This window comes from Coffea eugenioides, chromosome 9, assembly GCF_003713205.1.
Source record: "Coffea eugenioides isolate CCC68of chromosome 9, Ceug_1.0, whole genome shotgun sequence".
NCBI lineage: Eukaryota > Viridiplantae > Streptophyta > Magnoliopsida > Gentianales > Rubiaceae > Coffea > Coffea eugenioides.
The window spans coordinates 5,889,284-5,908,970 of NC_040043.1; the positions used below are offsets into that span (position 1 = coordinate 5,889,284).

Consider the following 19,687-nt stretch of genomic DNA (forward strand, 5'->3'; position numbering starts at 1 on the left):
GTATTTTTCAGCTACTAGTGTAGCTTTTTTTTTTTTTGGTTAAGCAAATTATACTGAACCATTTTCAATTATTTTATCAATAATATTGGCTTCTGTTTATTAAAAAAATATATATATATACACTATAGCTAAGTTAAACTTGAACCCACAATCTACTTGATAAATAGTCCAAGAAATTAATTAACTATTTATATCCTGCAAGCCGAAAATTGGATTTGACTTGCTACTAACCATGCAATGAAAAGGAAAGGATCCGTCAAGATCAACAGTGGATAAGGTGACTGAAGAAATCATCACAAAAATTTGGACAGATAAGCAGCAAAATCAAATTTCTCTTCCAAAAAGTCCACCCTGCCCATGCTCTTAGGCACCCATTTTTCAAACTTCCATGATAATACACACTGATCACAGTTCATAACCACATTGCCTACCCTTCCCATTCTTCTTTTAACAACTCCCTCCAAAAATTTCCAGGACCAAACCAGACCCGCCCGAAACATCATCCGCCCGGCTTTCCAACGGCACCGGTCACTGAAACATGCTCGACAGCCCCTTTTGCTGCTGCTTCAATGGCCAGAGATCTGACGACGAGCCTGCCGACCGTGATCCCGTCCTTCTGGTGTCCGGCATTGCTGGCTCCATTCTTCACTCTAAGAAGAAGAACTTCTTCGGGTTCGAGAGCCGTGTCTGGGTCCGTTTACTTCTAGCTGATTTTGAGTTCAGGAAGGAGATTTGGTCCCTTTACAATCCTGAAACCGGTAATAATTCTTTTATTTTTTAAAAATTTTTGGTGGGATTTCATATTCAATGAACATGGCTTTTGTTCTTAAAGTTCTGATTCTGAAACTTTTGCCTCTGTTTTCTTACTCGGGATGATGTTTTTACAGGCTATGTAGAATCTTTGGATGATAGTATTGAAATAGTCGTGCCGGAAGATGATTATGGGCTGTATGCTATTGATATTTTGGACCCTGCACTGGTAAGATTTTGCAAGTTATGGTCGCCTAAGTTGCTTGATTTGAAGGTATTCGTTGCTTGTTTTCAGAACTAAGATTCAGCTATGCTTTATTAACCTGCCTAAAATTGGATATAGCACAATGGCTAAGGTTCATTTAATGCTAACTGAGTTGGTATGCTCAAGTAAGTTACTTGACTCCGGAATCGAATATAACCAACGGTTAAGAACCTTTTTACTGGCTTGGGAACGAGGGTTTAATTCTCGCTGTCTCTGTTCCTTTTTCAGCTCCCTTTCCAAAATATTTTAAAAGGAAAATTTGATCAATTTAGTAATGTTTGTATGTCTTAACAATATTCATATAGTGCTCACTTTGCTTGAAGACTTTTATATTTGTGAGAAAAGAAAAAAAAAAGAAGAAGAAAGATGCTTAAGTGTATTAGTAAAGGAGCTTTTTGGTAGTGCATATGCCTACCTAGAATGCCAGAAAATCAGTATTGGGTCTGATTTCTTTAACCTGGATCATCGAATAGGAAAAAAAGTTTAAAAATTAGTTCTCTTATAGTAAAGTTCCTCTGGATATATAAGAGGACAAAGTGTGGTTTTGCAAAATTATGTGCAAGTTCATTAGGTTAAAACTTATAGTAGTTGTTACCACATTTTAATCATCCTTCCCCAAAATTATTATGAGTAAATGGTAATGAGCTATTGAACTTGGGTAATTCTCGCTGTCACTGTTCCTTTTCATTCATGATTGATTGCCTTTACTGAGTAGTCCAATATAATATGTTACTTGTGTATGTAACTCATATGCAGTTGCTTTACTGTTGCAGTGGGTGAAGATTCTACATTTGACTGAGGTATACCATTTTCATGATATGATTGATATGCTTGTTGAATGTGGGTATAAGAAGGGAACTACATTGTTTGGCCATGGATTCGACTTCCGACAAAGCAATAGGTATCTTTTGTCAGCAAGTGGAAGTTTCAGTTGTCATAAAACTAAGATTGTAAAAGTGTTTTTCAGTTATCTGAGTACTGTAATCAGCCAATTCCAAGATCTTCTGTTTTCAGTTTTCAATTTGTTCTTTTAAAGCTATGTGAATTCTTGCTAAATGCTTCCTTATGTTGTATATTGCAGAATTGACAAGGCAATGGATGGCCTCAAAGCTAAGCTAGAAACTGCTTATGAAGCTTCAGGAGGAAGAAAAGTCAATTTAATTTCACACTCAATGGGTGGATTGCTTGTGACATGTTTCATGTATCTTCATAATGATGTATGTAAAGCTTCCTGGTGTGCTTATTAGCGTAGAGGTTCATTATTTACCTGTCGAATCATAACTTGCATGGAGCGCATGAAAAGATAGCTATCTGTCTAATCCTACACATTAGACAAGAAAAAACTTATATTTCTTCATATGCATTTTTTGCAGCTACAAGAGTGAAAGGGCGTGGAGATATGAATGTTTTATTTCCGTTTTGGTCCACTTTCTTGGATTTCCCCCTTGAACATCATTGTTTTCACATAAAAACCTCGCAATGAAAGGTTGTGGAGATATGAATGTTGTCAACGATCTCTTTTTGTAATCTTTCCTCGAATAAAAAATATAATGGTGCATGCAGTTCGAGTTATCTTAATGTTTACCTGTTCTTCTTTTAACCACTTATGAACCCTTTACTAGGTCTGGATGTTAAATAGTATATCCCATTGTTGTGAATTTTCAAAGTATAGCTAGAAAATCAATAAATAATATATAGAATATTGGTGCTAGTCGTACTGGATAACCATGGGGAGTCTTAGCATCATTAGTACCAAATCTGATGTTGGAGCTTTCAAGCTGACATAATAATGCTGACAGGATTGCAAATTTTGAGATTGGGACAGACCAAGCACTCTCAGAAAGAGGTCTATATGACCAAATGATAACTTTAATCAATTTTCAGCGGTTATCAAAGTATGCATGTATAAAACATGTAAATCTTGTAGTTAGAATGTAAAATATGGTTGGCCAGATTAGGAAGACAAAAATGTTAACTGCATACTTCTTGAAAGTTTGGACTTTCTTCAATATTGTTTTAGTTTCGATACCCTTGAACTTTCTTTTGTTGCATTACTTTGGCTATCATTTTTGGGAAATATGGCTGTCATACATCTAGGGGGAAGGTTTGTGCCAACTTTCAAGAAAAAAGGATAAAGCTGGTTAAAATCCCTGCGGTGAGACCAGGTTAATTTATCATCTGTAAGGACATACAATAGATTTTGTTTGAAGGAAAAAATGAAATGGCCTTTAATGCCAGAACCCTTGAAAATCTCCTAAATGAGATGTTATAGAAACTTGTGGATCATGAATATTCAGTACAAAATTTAATTTCCTGTAATAAATCAATTATATCAGTTTTTTGGCCTATTAGTGATAAATCTGCATTCATATCCTGTCTGCTTATGGAATCTGCTCATATGTATCATGTAGGTGTTTACCAAGTATGTTAATAAGTGGATTACCATTGCAACCCCTTTTCAAGGTGATTTTTTTTACTCTGCTTTTAGGCTTGCTAACTTGCCATATTGCAATTATTTGTCCCTTTCCGATGCTTGTCCTACATTTCTTATGACTGGATTTCAGAGCAATGCCTAGTAAAACCAAACACATCTAGGAATTCAGGTTAAGAAATGGATTAATTGTTTGCTACTTTTTCTGGTTTCTTTGAGTTCTGCCCTTGATCTTCATTTATTATCAGCTTACTCCAAATTGTAAGATTGAAGCTCAAGAGGATAATTGCTTTGTTTTCTTGATGTTCAGAATTTGGATTCCACGGTATATACTTGCAACTACAAGGTCTCTGAAATATTTGGAATTTGTGTATCTAGGATAATCAATTCACATTTCTTCGCTCTAATTGTCACTGATATTAGAGATGGATCTGAACATTTACTCCATAACCCGGAAATATGTAGATCAACTTAACATGTTCTATGGTCTGAATACTATTCAATTTAACTATCTTTTTTTTTTTGGGGCTCTCAAGTCTGCTTGAATACTTACTCTAAAACATGATAAATAGGTGCACCTGGCTGCGTCAATGATTCTCTGTTAACTGGATTGCAGTTTGTTGATGGTTTTAAAAGCTTCTTTTTTGTATCGAGATGGTCGATGCATCAATTGGTAATCTACCTTCCTGGTCTCAAGTCTTCTCCATTAGCACAAGATTTTTAACAACCTCTAAATATTAATAGCTAGACCGGCTAATTTTGCAATTACATCTTTGCCGAAATGTTTTACATTAAACCAATAAATTTGCTGTAAATAAACATCTCCTGATTGAGTTGACATTTCCTGATAATGTTTGGCTACAAGTGTCTGGTTCCCATTAAGATGTAAATTAGAAAAGTTTCTGTCATATATAGGTAGTGGAGTGCCCTTCAATCTATGAGATGTTACCAAACCCATGGTTCAAGTGGAAAAAGCAACCTGAAATTCTGGTTTGGCGATCAAAATCAGAAGAAGGTGGGGAAACTTCAGTAGTTCTGGAATCCTATGGTCCAACTGACAGTATGACTCTTTTTGAGGAAGCATTGAAGCATAATGAGGTAGTTTCATTTGACTTCATTTACCTGCAACAAATTAAATTCTCCTAGATTTAATTTTTTCCCCTTTTTTCCTTAAGTTTCTCGTTTATGTTATTTAGCTTGGAGTTAATTGAAGCTGGAGTCAGAAATAAATAATATAATCTATGTACTGACTAAAAATGTTTTCCAGATCAAAATTGATTGATCTGATGATGAAGAAGAGTCACATTTCAAGCTAATTTAGCGTAAAATACTCTGCACAACAAGATTCATGTCATCAGGACGTTCATCAAACTTTCTTGACTCTAGATGTGACAGACTAGGAATAAAATCTTTAAAGAAAGAAAAAACTGTTTTATTTATAAATGCAACATGTATTAACAAAACCTGATAAGACGTGGTAAGACTTAAAAATGGCATGGCATTATAAGACAATTTCATTAGTCTATGTCATTCAGATATAACATATAACCACTTAATAGTGTCATTTTTTTTTACCAGCTTTTGGCAAGTAAGCATATTGAGATGGTGCGTCGGTTTAAAGTTAAACACACATGCGACAACATTAAATTTACCAAGATTTTGATCTTGTTGATATTTGCAATTGGTAATTTACTTAACTAGTCTTTCATTTTGCCCAACTTCAAAGACTTTTTCATACTACTCGATATCATTTACAACTTGAATTAAGGACTAAGGCTTGTGCTTTGACTCTCTTAAGAGAAATTCTGAGAGTTGGACAATCTGTTGAGGGATCAGGAAACTTGATTGTTTCTTCTCAACCTCTTTTCTGCTTTATTGTCTCCCTTCTTCTCTTATACTCGATCCTTACTAATGCTGCACCAAATTAGTCCTGAAAGCCCATTCTGTATATGCAATTCCTTCCATGATCTTCTACTTGAGATTATTTACCAACTTTATCTCCTAAACAATAATGTCTTTAATCTGTTATATGATTTCTCATATAGGATGTTGTTGTAGGATTGTTTGATATACCAATAGATTGTGTTAAAACTCTTTGCTTTTGCCCTAATTTATGTCAATAAAGTAGATTTGTTAGTTCAAAACTAGTAGGTCCAACATCATTCAAAGACACGCAATCATACTCGTGCCTCTTAGCTGGTTATCTTTCTGAGGCAAAATTTTGGTTTTATAACTGGCGCCTTGATATTGTATGCTAGATTTTACTATTCTATGGAAGTATTCTCTTCTGGAATTGCAAATGATGTTCCATTTCCTAAGTGCTGTTGATGTAGTGATCTGCCAGCCTGGTTGTCATTTTCCTGGCGGTTGTAGTGCCCACTAGTAGAAAGAAACTTTTTTTTTCCCAGTATAATAATTGAACTATACTTATCCTCGAATGGTTTGTGACCTTTGGCACTTGCACTTAGAGCTCATCTATGTGTTTGCTGGCTTGGCAACCTATGAATCATTTACAGAATTCTGTGTTTGACATTGCAGCTTGATTATGAAGGCAAGAAATTTGCTCTACCTTTCAACTTTTCCATTCTTAAATGGGCTAATGGTACTCGCCAAATTCTCAATAGTGCTCAACTTCCAAAAGGCATTGCTTTCTACAACATCTATGGGATATCTAATGACACGCCTCTTGATGTTTGGTATGTGATTCATAGCATCTTCTTTTCCAGTATGAGTGAGATTTTAAAAGATGGAAACTGTTATTTTTTCTTCTTGCTGATATTTAATGTCAGACTTTTATGATTTGCAATGCTGACACCAATAAAGATAAATCTATGGGGTTTGGCTTAGGGCGATTTTCATTTTTTTTTTGAGGGAGACGGGGAAGGATTGCGTTCAATATTGCATTCAGGGAAAGAAGAGCGCTGTGAATTGAGCCCATGATGATGAGTTTTATGGATGGTGCCTTTACTGAGGCTACAGTTTACTCTCTACTCCAACCTACTTCATCATGTTTATATTTCTACCAGCAGATTACTTCTTTACGTGCTAGAGTAAATATAGACTGGATAGATTCGTAATATTTTGATGGTGATATTTCCCACAAATATCTGTTCCATTAGCAGAAATTCTGTTTAAAGCTATTAGCTAGATTGTGTCTGTTCCTTGCAATTTGGTATATGCATTCTGCTTCTCTTTTAATGCTACATATCCAAATTACACCTTACTTAGATAGTCATTTATCTGGGAAGAATGAATTTCCAGGTCATCCAAGTAGTTGTAGAATATGCAGAAGTACGAGTGAGTTCTATGGATTTAGATATTCTTTCAAAAAAATAGCTTGTATTGAACTTATCTTCTGCTGGGCCAATCAAAGAGTAAATGCATCTTTTTCCTAAGATTTCTACATTCTATCAAACTATTGGGATCTCATTAGATTAGTAATTTTGTATCAATGTAATCACTAATATCCACCAGACTAACTTTTAATGCTATTACTAGGACTTGTCTTTGTAAATCCACATTTCTTTACCTATTTACTTGTAACAATAGCAACATGAATTAAATGTAATGGATTTTGTTTATTCATTAATTCAAAAACCGCGAAGAGTAAATAGAAAAGTTAGTTGCACTAATAGAATAGCACACTTTCTGATCCATGATGTTAGATTGTAGGTGTTTGCGCAGACAGTGCACTGCTTCTGGTAGTTACCAGCATTTTTTAATGTGCTCCTATCCTTACTGTATCTAAAGGATTTCCTAGAATGAAGAAAATCAAAACTTCAACGTTGTTATGCAATTAAGAAAACTTTGAAAATTGACATGAAATTCATATTCTCTGACAGCTATTTTATCAACTCTCTCTTGAGAATTTTCAATTTCCAAAATTAAATTCTCAATGGTGTTGTGCACTACAAAAATTTGAAAATAAGTTGAAATTTTATATGAGAAAGTTTGTGTATTAATATGTCACCTAAGCCCAATAAGCTTGTATTAGCTTCCGTAAAATTCTTTAGCATACCAGATAGCAGTATTAAGATAATTCCTCATGCCACATGCTTGATTAGTCTGAAATTCTAAATGAGATTACTTTTAATCAACCTTAGTTGTTCCAATAGGAGAACATCTCTAGCTCAGAATTTTGCTGTTGTCCATCCTCCTCACCAAAAATTAGTATCACTCTTTCTGAGAAAACAGGTTTTATAGGATTGCACTATTAGATTTTGCCCGATATTCTTTTCCAGTTGTTGCATGCATCTCACAGCAAGATCAGCTTGAGAAATGGAAAATTCTCTGCAATAAGTATGTTGCCTAGAACACTCCAAAGTGAAAAATGAAATTCAACTTTTAGCTAGAGAAACTAAAAGCAATGGGGATGCAAATTTGTGACATCCAAGCCTCCCTCAGATACTGATCTCCTCCCAACTAATCCGATGCTTACGGGAATCTTCAGATACACTTCAAAAGACATTGCAAAAATTTGCCCTAAATTGAAAGAAGTGGCGGTGCGTGCAAAGGTATGGGTTGCAAATATGTTTGAATAACATTAAACGACCCCAGGGAAAAACTTATGTTCCAAACTCGGATCTTGCCAAAACCATAATATTAGGAAGCTGAACCAAACAAAAACAAATCTGCATTTCTAAGGAAGCAGCGGAAAGTTGAAAGAAATTTTCTTCGAATTGGTGCTATATCATTATGCTAATATATCATTCATCTGAAGTTTCTCAAGTTAGATGTGAGATCTGTCTGCAAAAGATACCAGCATGTTTTAGAATCCCATCCTCTGTGCTTAAGTAGAATTCCATGCTAGGCTTTTAACTCTTACGTTGTAAAATGCAAACTTCATTTGGTACACCAGAATAAATATTTTCATTATTTTTTGGTTAAAATTAGATAATCTTCATGATGATGAATCATGGCAAAAAGTTCATGGAATTCCATATTTCTGAGACTTATATTGATGAATTTCTTGTGCACATTTGTTTGCATCCTATTGCAGCTATGGTACACAAGATTCTCCAATTGAGGAAATGTCTGAGATATGCCACACATCAGTAAGTGCATCAACAATTTGCTGTGCTGTCTCTTGATAGTCTTTTTTTTTTGAGGGAAATGTCTCTTGATAGTCTGATGCTCAGATTTTGTACCGTTTCTGCACCTTTCTCCAAATCTTAATATAATTGTCGCATAGGTTTATAAAACCTGTAATTTTACTATGATTTAAAGTATAAGAAAGATAAGAAGAGGGGGAAAAAAAAAGAAAACTTGTATCTTAGATCCTTGAAATTCAGGTTTAGCCTTTGTGGTTAACTGGTTTCTTTAATTTATTTTCACTGCGAAAGAGTACCTTTGACCTCCTACCGCGTGGGTTCATCATCACCATAGGCTTAACTTTCATTTTTGGGCCATTAAGTTCATGAAATATGACTTATTTTCTTTCTGCTTCATACTGTTTCTTTATGAATATGTATTTACTTATTTTATATGCCTGTTCAGCCTCAGTACTCGTATGTGGATGGCGATGGAACTGTCCCAGCGGAATCAGCGAAGGTGCAAATTTTTAACTCTTCTATTGATACTTTAAGATCCTGAATTGGACACGGAGATATCCAAGAATCCATGTATCTGTGCATGCGTTCCTCATTGTAGTTTAATCAGTTATTAAACCTCGGAAGGCTTAATTTAACCTAGGTGGGATATGCTGACCTATAGACATAAAGCACATGGAGCTTGAATGTCAAAAACTAATTATGATCCACCTTTAAAGGAAACTGCAGTTTATACGAGTAATCTTCTGAATATTAACCATGGGTAGGGTCAGTAAAACTTAATTTAAGTAAAGATGTGGAAATAATTCTGGCTAACTTAGTTAAGTATGCACAGATCATCCAAATGCAGTATAGGAGGAACTGAAAGAAAGGAACACCTAGAAAACTTGAAGCTAGTGAACAGTCCTCCATCATCATTATGATTGGAAAAGTAATTTATGAATTCTGGTATGAGAAAACTAGTCTATCCTTCATAAACTTAAACTGGACACGCACTTGATTCATCACTGTTCATATGACCACTGCCAATTGTCAAACATGTTTCCAAAAATGAGCATAAATACAAAGCTAAACACATTCCTGCTGCCCCTTTCTTGTCTGACAGAGATAAGCCCTTAATAATTGAATCATAGTCAAGTAAAGATTTCCAATTAGAGAACTTTGGCAGTTCAAAGATTTGTTTCCTTGGCCAGGGGAAGAAGTAGGTGAGACTAAAGAAGAATTATAAAAAACAGAAGTCAAAATGTTTAGGTAACAGAAGCCAAAATGTTAATCTCAAACTGAAACTGAAGATCTTGATGATAAGGTAATTAATCGGTTTTTCCTGAATTACCAACATAAACACTAACAATTATAAGAAAATGAATGTAAATAACTGGATAGGAGAAAGAGAACAATGCAATCTATTGGTTAGTAGTTACACCAGAGGTACCTCTAACAAACAGTCCTGAAATTTTGGCATTTTACCTTACCTCTCCCCATATAACTGCTCCATATTAGAAGATCACAGATGCTGAAATTTCTGCTAATCCTTGACACAACACAGAGATGATAACTGTCAATAATGATTTGGGCTTTTTTTTTGGTGGGGGGGGATGGGGGGGTGGGGCGGGGAAGGGGAAGGGTGGAGGAGGTGAATTTTGAGCTAATCTCCACGTTTTACAATTCTGCAAATGACAACGCATAGGAAGGTCCTGAGTTAAGAAGAAGAGTATTACAGGGACCAAATTCCACATCTCATCCTGTGGATTTATTTTCCTTATATCAGAGGCAATATAAAGCGATGGCTAAATTGCAGAACAACATTCTAGCCAGTATTTACGCCTGAGGGATATTATATGCATGACTAAATTACCAACATGATCAAGCAATATATACTTCCATGCTACAGTCAAAGAAGGCTTTGTTAGGTTAGTAAACTTAGCTCTTGTTTTTGTAATACTTAGTGGTAGTCACGATGATTTGTGTCTCTGAATATGTCCTAGGTTTAGTGGAATTGACCCTTTTGGTTGATAATTAATCAGAAGCAGCTGGCTCACCCAAGTATATTGTGCGTCTAGTGAGACAGCATACAAGCATTTCTTGATTTCTCTATAAAATATAATTCCTTTAATTTCTGCAGCTCATTACTTTTGTGTGTTGGGCACTCTTATCTGCTTCTCTAAACACAAACTTTGTACATCCTGCAGGCAGACAATTTTGAAGCAGTGGAAAGAGTAGGAGTAGCTTCAAGTCACCGGGCATTATTAAGAGATGAAAAGGTATTCGAACTTGTCAAAAAATGGTTAGGAGTAACAGAACAGGTCAAATCACATCCTAAGAAGACATCTAAAGTGATGGATGTTTATCAAAGTGAATGTTAGTATAAAGATCTATTTGTTCCACAATAAAGTGCGACTATCTTGTATGTAGATTACTGTTTCATTTCCTCGTACATCGGATAGCATAGTCTGGAATTCAACTGGGTTTTACAAGTTGAATGCATATGAACTAGAATTTAGAGTACAGAATAGGTGGTGCTTTGGATGAATGTACATGGACGAGTTGTATCCTGCAAATAAATCTAAGAAAGTTTCAAGTAATACTTTTGCCAAAAAGTAACTCGTGTTATTTTCCATCTGTCTTGTAATGTTCCATTCCTCCCATGCCCCAAAAGAGAAAAATAGAAAAAAAGAACAACAAAACAGAAAAAAACGAAAGAAAAACAAATAAAAATGTCCAGGTTGCAATTCAAAAAAGTTTGAAAAGAATGCAGATGGCTAATAAATCTGCCTTAGCTAGCATCTTATGGATGTTCTTTTCAAGAAACGAAACAGTAAGAATTTCCCACAAATTAATAAATTTTTGTGCTTTTTATAAACACATTTTTCAATCATTTTTTTTATTATACATACGTTAAATCATTACACTACACATTTTTTTACGAAAACTCCTAAAAATTGCAATTCAAACAAGTTCTTACATTGCATTGGTTAGTGACCAATACAGTGTAAAGTACATGAGCTTAATTACAGTCTCAACCATTCTCAACTCTAAATGATATTGCTGACGCCCAATCCCATTTTGGCCCCAAAAACCCCAGAATAACTAAGACCAGTCTAGCCTAAAAGCATTAGAGGCCATTGGTGTGCAAAACTGACTTGTGCTCATGGCAACCTCTAAGGAAGGACCTTTGAGTCCAAGTAAGTTAGAGCTCAATAAACAAAAGTAAGAAAGGCATGAAACTCACTCACAAAGTTAAGAAAATACAACTTTTCCATTTTTTTTGGTTGTTTAATTTGTCTCTACATCTCTCTCACTTCTTCATTTATTCCCCCACCCCCCCCCCCCCCCCATCTCCAAAGCAAAAAACAAAATGGGATTGGGAGGTCTGAAAGTCCAAGTCAAAGGGTTTGAATCCCAAGTTAGCATAGTATCCACTCAACCCTCTAGGGTTGGATTATTACAACACAAACCAGAGAGAGAGAGAGAGAGAGAGAGAGAGAGAGAGAGAGAGAGAGAGAGAGAGAGAGAGAGAGAATGAGCATTCCAAGGCCTTTGTTAGCTTATGAGATGATTCGATATTGTGAGAGAATACATTTTGATCACAGATACGCATGCATGGGGCTATGCTCCTTTTTATTTCTTTTGCATTTCTCCTTTATAGTTAAAAAAATATCGAATGAGCTCAAATCCCACTCTCTGCTAGCTAAGCTCGGGGCCGGTTTTTCATTCATCTCATGCAAACCCTAGTTTTTTGCTCATGACGACCACCATTCTCTCTGACATTATTAGACTCTCAGAGCTGAGATATGCAATCACACCTACATTCCCACACACCCATTTGTTTGTAGAATACTAGCTATATATGTACAGCTTCAAGTATACTACTAGCTACTTGTGATATTGCTTGATGCATGTAATTTCTCTTCCATGTATACATGATTTAACCAATCATTAATGTTTCTCATGAGTCATGAGTAGCTTTCCTCATTATTATTATTATTATTATTATTTTGGTACGTCTTAAACTCGGAATCCCAATTTAGATATGAATTTTTTAAGAATAAAATTTTATTTTGTAGAAGAGTTATTATTGTTTCTAAACAACATCAATTTTATTATTGTTATTCACACTCCTCTTCAACATTTTTTTTTCGCTTATTAAATGACAGATATTGAAGAGGAAAGAAAAAGGGTAGTGAGAGGATTGTAAAATAATTTTTGAATTGCTATTAACATTTCTTTTTGTATATATGATGATGAGTTACCACACTCATTGAATATGTGCCTATCCCTACTTCCCCCCCCCCCCCCCCCCCCCACAAAAAAAAAAAAAAAACTTAAAGTTGGTACCTCTATACTTTAACATCATGAAATTCAATAGGACTAGCCGGTGCAAGAAACTCATACGCATTACAACATTTTGTTTCCACATGAGATATACAACTAGTAGATGGCATGCGTAACCCCTTCACTTTTGTTTTTGACCTCTCAGCTCTCTCTTTGATTAATAAAGTTGATGGTACCTCTATACTTTAACAATCTTTTCTTCTTGGAATTCCCTTTGCTATGGCAATTTTTGCATGTAAGACCGTGCAAAAGGGAATTGGCAAGAAAACAAAAAAAAAATGATAATAGTTATACAAGTTAATTAAATACTAGTAGTAGTAGTAGTTAAAGGGTAGTACTAATACTAATATTTATATTTTCACTTACAAAAGGTATTTTTTTTCCAAGAAGGCACGGGTGCTCCGCCGATTTCTCCAAAGCAATCCCAGTTCCCACCATTGTTGCCTTCCTCTCCCTCTGTCTCTTTCCTTTTGAATTCCGTGTGTCTGTGTCTGTAAATAATTATTGTCAAAGTACATATTCTGGTCTTACTACCAGAGATCAGTCTCCCCACATCGCTTCCCGTGCGACACATGACCTTAAGTGATGGTCCTTGTACTCTTATGAATATAGTAATTGCTAGTAACTATGAACGTGAAATCACAAACAACATGTACGTATAAGGGTTCAATTATAATACTAGTAATGTGATCAAGTTATTTATTTGTTCCCATGCACAATTAATTGTGTGAGTTGATCAAGGCCCGGTTTGATAATTCAACTCAATGCCGAAAATTAAAAGACATTTTTTTTAAAAAAAAATGAAAGCATAATATTTGTATGATATTTCAGCTCAGTGATATAATTCAATTAGTTATCAAATACATATAATACCAATTCATCAACTTAATACTTTCAGCACTTAGTTTTTGGACTTCAAATTTCAAATTTGTCGAACAGGGCAGCCCAAGTCATCATGGATATAAGTGATTGAGAAATTTAATTGTTATGGAATGAGGTAGAATCACGCCTCACATAATTTTTTTCTATATATGTGTGTATATACATACATGATACTAAGTGCGTACATTCATCTATTTTATTGAAAAATGTTTTTGCTATACCTCCGAAATCCTCAACAAAGTTTTCCACATATTTGGGGAAGTTTACTTGCAAACAATTTTTTCCCTGAAATATTCAGCTTAATCAATGAGTTTCAATCTTTTTTTAATGTCGGATCATGAATAGAGTATGTTTTTGACTACTTTGATTTTCTGAGAAAATGAATATCATATCCGCTTTTAAATTATGCTTGCCTGTGTTTCTAATTGTTCTTAGCTTTGCCCTCTTAATTAGTTTAAGTACTGAGTAGTAAGTACAGAGGAGATATCCCTTCGCAACATATCTAGTCGTTGGAAGAATGCCCGTTGCTGTGATACTTTTCAAGAATAATTAATAATATCAAGCTCAAGATTTGGCAAAATAATGAACTAATTAAAGGCTTTAATCTTAATCATCCCAGGTATTCAATCTTTTATAGACCCTTTAAATTCTATCTGGGACAGGAATGAGGTCAAAATATTTCTCCTTGTTTAGAGTAATTAAGTGCAGAGATTGTTGTTTCCTCCAGTTTTCATTCTCTCTGGAGAGAAGGCGTGGCAAAAAGCCAAGTACTGAAAATCTGAAACTGTTTTTCTGTCAAATTTTGTTCTCTGAGTTCGTTATAAATAAAGTTTGCTACTCCATAATTGTTCTTCTTTAAACTGGTTTCTTGTTAAAGCTAATGCAACTGTGGTTCATAACTCCACCTCGAAGGAATTCTGATCTTCCTAGTCTTCGGGGTTGGCCACTATCGTTTTCATTATCAACTTCAAGCTTTAGCAAATGTTTTGCAAGAAAGAAGGAATTTGATCTTTGATAAATTCGCTGCACTAACCCCACCAAGTTAAGTGTCTTCATAGTTCCAGAGGTCGAACAAGCCTCTCTAATGCATGAACCTACCTAGGATTATTCCGTCATTTGCTCCTGCTTGTTACCCGGACCATTGTCTTTCTAACTTTTTTTTTTTTACCATACCGAAATCACTTCTTTGTATCCCCCCTCCCTCCATTTTAACTACAAGAAAAAAAAAGGGTTTTTATGCAGTGGATCAGTACATGTATAGGCTTTTAGTTTCCTGCTTGTCTTCTAACCTTTCAGCTTCACACGCCCATTCAATCTTATCCTGAGCCTCAATTTTAACTACATTCCTCATTTTTGTTAGGGTTAATCTTGTATATGCTAACCGTATATATATTATTTTACTTCGTTTCAACTTGAATTTTGATTTTTACGCATATAATATATTGTCATTGTATATAAGATCAGTTCCTCAGATACTTCATTCATTTCTTGATAATGCATGCTTATCCAGCTGGATTTCAGATTCACAGGAATATGCAAATAGGAACAAATTACATCCTGCAAATTAAAGGCAGCGTGATGAGTGAATCGGTGAGGGATTAATGTAATCACCAAATTAGAGTTACATGTGTTAATAAAATGTAAATTTGTACTCAAATTATACCATCTTCTACTAAAAGTTCTACTAAAAATTACACCAATCGATTTGAATTCGACAGATTTCAACTCATGGAACGACCTTGATCCAAGCGGTGAGGACTTGACTAGCTGTCCAGCCTGCATGACATTGAGTGGCCTTTTGCTAGTGGTAATTGGTACGGTTCTCCATGATCTTTGGTGCATGGAATCTGTACATATTTGCTTTAATCAACACTTTCTGGGCAATAAAGGACCATGCATGCATGATCAATGATAATATGTTATGCCCCAATTAATATTCCTCATTTAACTAACAAAATTCATAACATGATTCACATCATTAATACATCCATATCCACAAAATTAACACACTTAAAAAGAATATTAAACTGAGCCCTATACTATACTCCTGAGTTCATGATAGAAAGCATCCATAACTTGTCTCATCTACCACTCCAAGTCAAGACATGCAGCACAATTAGCCTTAGAAAATGCAATACAATACATCAAAGCTAGCTAAGTGAAGTGCTTATAAGGGTAAAAGAAAATTGAGAGCACACAATATAGCAAAGTTATTTAATTGTAAAAACAAAAAAAAATAGTTAACAAATTAATGTGTTCTGGCATTTTTCTGGTTGGAGCTATTGCTCATGGAAACCCATTTTTCTAAGTTTCTCTTTACTTGTGTTGGTGGCATATGGAACCCCATCTCTGTACAACACTTTCTTCCTTCTGGGCTACTCATATATATATATATATAATTTGTAGCAGCAGCTTCTTTCTCCAAATACACAGCACAAGTGGCTGCTTCATTCATTCATACTTTATCACTTATGGTCCTCCTGATCACTTTATCATACCAAATGCACATGCCAGAAGAGAAGGAAGAGGAGAGGGGGGGGGGGGGGGTTAAGCAACATTATTCAAGGGTTGTGGAAAGAATTCTTGCAAAACACGTGGCGTTTTTGGCGAAATATTTTTATGGGTACAAATCCTAAACTGGTTTGTAGCAATCTACACGTGGCATTGGTCAATATTAGAAAACCTAGATACTTGTTCAATTATGGACTATGTGAACTGTGTGAAGATCCAACTCAGCTGATATATATATATATATCTGTGGCAGGGTAGGTGAATCATTAGGGTCATTTGTGTGTGTATGTATCTCCCAATACTAATCAATTTATATAAAGACAAATCAGAACTAATATTATTGAATATAATCAAAGGTGAGGAATGAACCATATAATATAATCAATCTTCCTTTTGATTTGATTTCCAATAGTACGTAGTAGTATATCTCTTGAAGAATAGATCCAAACCAAAAGGGTATGATGCTAGAGCTAGCAATATTAAGGATTTCATACGTACACTAAATTAGAAATATGATTAAGTACATTGTAATCTTACTTTTAGTACTATTTGTCATTGGTTTTACCTAGCAAGACTTGTAAGGTTATAAAACTAACGCTATACAGATTAAATAAAAAAAAAAATAGTAAGCTACGAACAGGGTCTAGGAGAAATTTCTTTTTTGATATTTGGATGAATTATTAACAAACAAAGGTAGGATCTATATATATATATGATTAATCTTCTAATACATTGACAGTGTATACACTTTCACCATGAGATGCATGACACATAATTCGAATTTAGATGTGAAACTCAATTTTTGTATATGTATCGTAAATCTAATCGTGATAGTGTATGCATCGTCAGTATGTATAAAATTTACTCATATATACATATATATATATAATTGTGGTAATAGGGTCAAAAGTCAAGAATTCTCTCCTCCTCTTTCTCACTCAATGACAAACAAAAAACAAGAAAAGAGGAGAGGGCAAATGTTGGGTTGGGGCATGCATGATTATGCTGAGATTACCGAGAGCATTTATTTTCACAGCGGGGAGGCAGGCAGGCTGGCTGGCTTTTAATAATAAATAATAATAATAATATATGAAGAAAAACCTAATAGGGTTGGCCATGTGTACGTTTTACCGTCTTTTGATTCCCTTCTTGACGGTCAAACTTTCCAGTGAGTTTTTGCACCCTTCAAGATACATTCAGCATATACAAATATATACACAATACACAGATGCCTCTCTCTCTCTCTCTCTCTCTCTCCTCCTTTCTGCAACATTACTCCGTAAACTATTCACACTTGCCACCATATCCGTCTTTGCTTCCCTGCATTTGCAATCTTGAACACCATTACCATGTAATGTGTGCATTATTTATTTCTTTTTCTTGATATATATGGATGCTCGGTGATTTACCAACAAGTCCTAATTTTGGTTTTCAAAATTTGGAAAGACTTTTGTAATTTAACCTCACAGGCTAGAATAGTTGTCATGTGGTATAACTATTCATTTATTTATCTAGAATAAAAAGACCACAAGTATTACTTAGTACTCCCATAAAGAGTGTAAACATGATTTCACTCGTGGTCATCAGTCAAATCTCAAGCATGGTTTTTAGTTCCAGTTAGAGCTTTTGATGGCAAAAAAACAGGTGAATTCACTGACAAAACTTTTGATTACTTTTGACTTTGAAAATTTGCTGTAACCCTTCATGCATTAATTAATTAAGTTCCCATAGGCAACGACATTAAGATTTAAGGACGGAGATAAAATCAAACATGAATAGATCCTTTGCTAATTCATAGTAGTAGTTAGGGCATGATCATCGTATAATAATCAACTATATGTTTGGAGCACTTGATCATTCTCCAAAATTGGTTGTACTATTTATATTTTCAACTCATTATTTGTCATGGCCTAATTCGTTTTTATACATTTGACTTCGATACTTGAATTTAAGACATTACAATCTTAGAAACGACTTTATTTATTATCGCTAAACTTTAGTTTATTGGTCGGCATAAACTAGTCAGGGACTTGACTAGTTTTCACAAATATATATATATTTTTGTAGAGAAAAAAAATATGGAGATGGATGGGAGAGTGGACATTGGTGTTATAAAAGAGTTTTTGGCTATAACAAATAAAGATTAAAAAAAAAGGAGAAAAGCTTTTGCATAGTGAATATATAGTAGCTTGGATATAAAGATTTTCATCCAATCTGTCCCAAAATCTTGAGAATGAAATAAACCCCCCCTAAGACCCGGAAGACAAGGGTTAGTGTCCTCGTACAGGGGCACAAACAGCAAACCTATCTCTCCATTAAACACATAATTAATTTCTTGTCTTTTCAATTAAGCTCATGACATACATAAAGTCATATACTCTCCTGTATATGAAGCTAGGAGGATCCTCCCTCTCAATCAACTTTGCCTACAGTGAAAAGCAAGTGTCAGTCATGCATGGACGAATTATTGTTGTTGCGTTACATACAGATCGTACAGTAGACAATGAGAGCTCTAGCTCTTTTGGACGCACACGCACGGGGAGAGAGAAACAATACTTAATCAAATCACCATCCAAATATTCATTAGTATTATTCACTAACATGAAGCAAGGCAAAAGCCAAGTAAAAAGAACAAGAAAGGAAAAGAAAGGGAGTACTGGTACTAGTTGCAGTACAGGTAGTCCCCCGTTTGTAGCGGGGGAGCAGTTTGATGATTAGGATTGTAAGATAATAGTAGAATATAAGAGAATGGATGGATGGAATGTGAAGAAGTTATGGGTTCTTGAAGGCCGCCTGAGCCTGAGGGGTCTGTGGGGGGTAGCGAAATCTAAGCAGGAGAGACTAGTAAAGGAGTGTGAGATGAGCAGGAGGGATGATAATGAATGGAAGGGGGGAAAGAGGGGGTTGGGGTTGGTTAAGGGTTGTGGCAGAGGAGAGCAGATATCTGACACTGATATGACTTATTTCCAACTGGGCATATGATCAATTATGAATGGAAAAAAATTATGAATGGAATAAATTCCAGCCCATGAATAAATGGGTGTGGACTGTTGGGGGGGTTTTTACTGAATTAAGAGCTTTTCTTCACACTTTTTGTCAGACTCATCAGATTTTATATCTTCCTTTTCTCAGGTGTCTTTATCTACAATGTCTATACATCAAGATTGAGACTCTTTCTTTCACGTATCATGAATGTTTGGAGAACTTCAAGAAAGGAGAGAATGTTGTTGGTAAATTTATAGGAGCAACTATTACCTCATCATCAAACGAGCAAATAACTGTGTAATATTTTTTCTCTTAGCAAAGAGACTTGACTTATCACGACTCATATACTTCTCTAAACTGTGTAATATTTCTCTTTAAAAAGTTGGTTCGAAATACTGTACATGTAATCTATTTCCTTAACAAAAAAGATGATAAATTACGTTAAAATGGTGTTAAAAGGTCTAGTACCTAAATATGCAATGT

The 19,687-nt window shown here is 35.0% G+C and overlaps 1 protein-coding gene across 1 annotated transcript; it reads left to right on the top strand.

Moving 5' to 3' along the window:
- Positions 1-314: 314 nt before the first annotated feature.
- LOC113783541 (phospholipase A(1) LCAT3) lies at positions 315-11,076 on the top strand. Its single transcript, XM_027329702.1, has 11 exons — positions 315-758; positions 888-979; positions 1,789-1,916; positions 2,097-2,232; positions 3,427-3,478; positions 4,019-4,119; positions 4,362-4,544; positions 5,985-6,142; positions 8,446-8,500; positions 8,943-8,996; positions 10,684-11,076. The coding sequence occupies exons 1-11, from the start codon at positions 539-541 to the stop codon at positions 10,855-10,857; spliced, it is 1,353 nt and encodes a 450-aa protein (XP_027185503.1). The 5' UTR covers positions 315-538; the 3' UTR covers positions 10,858-11,076.
- Positions 11,077-19,687: the final 8,611 nt, after the last annotated feature.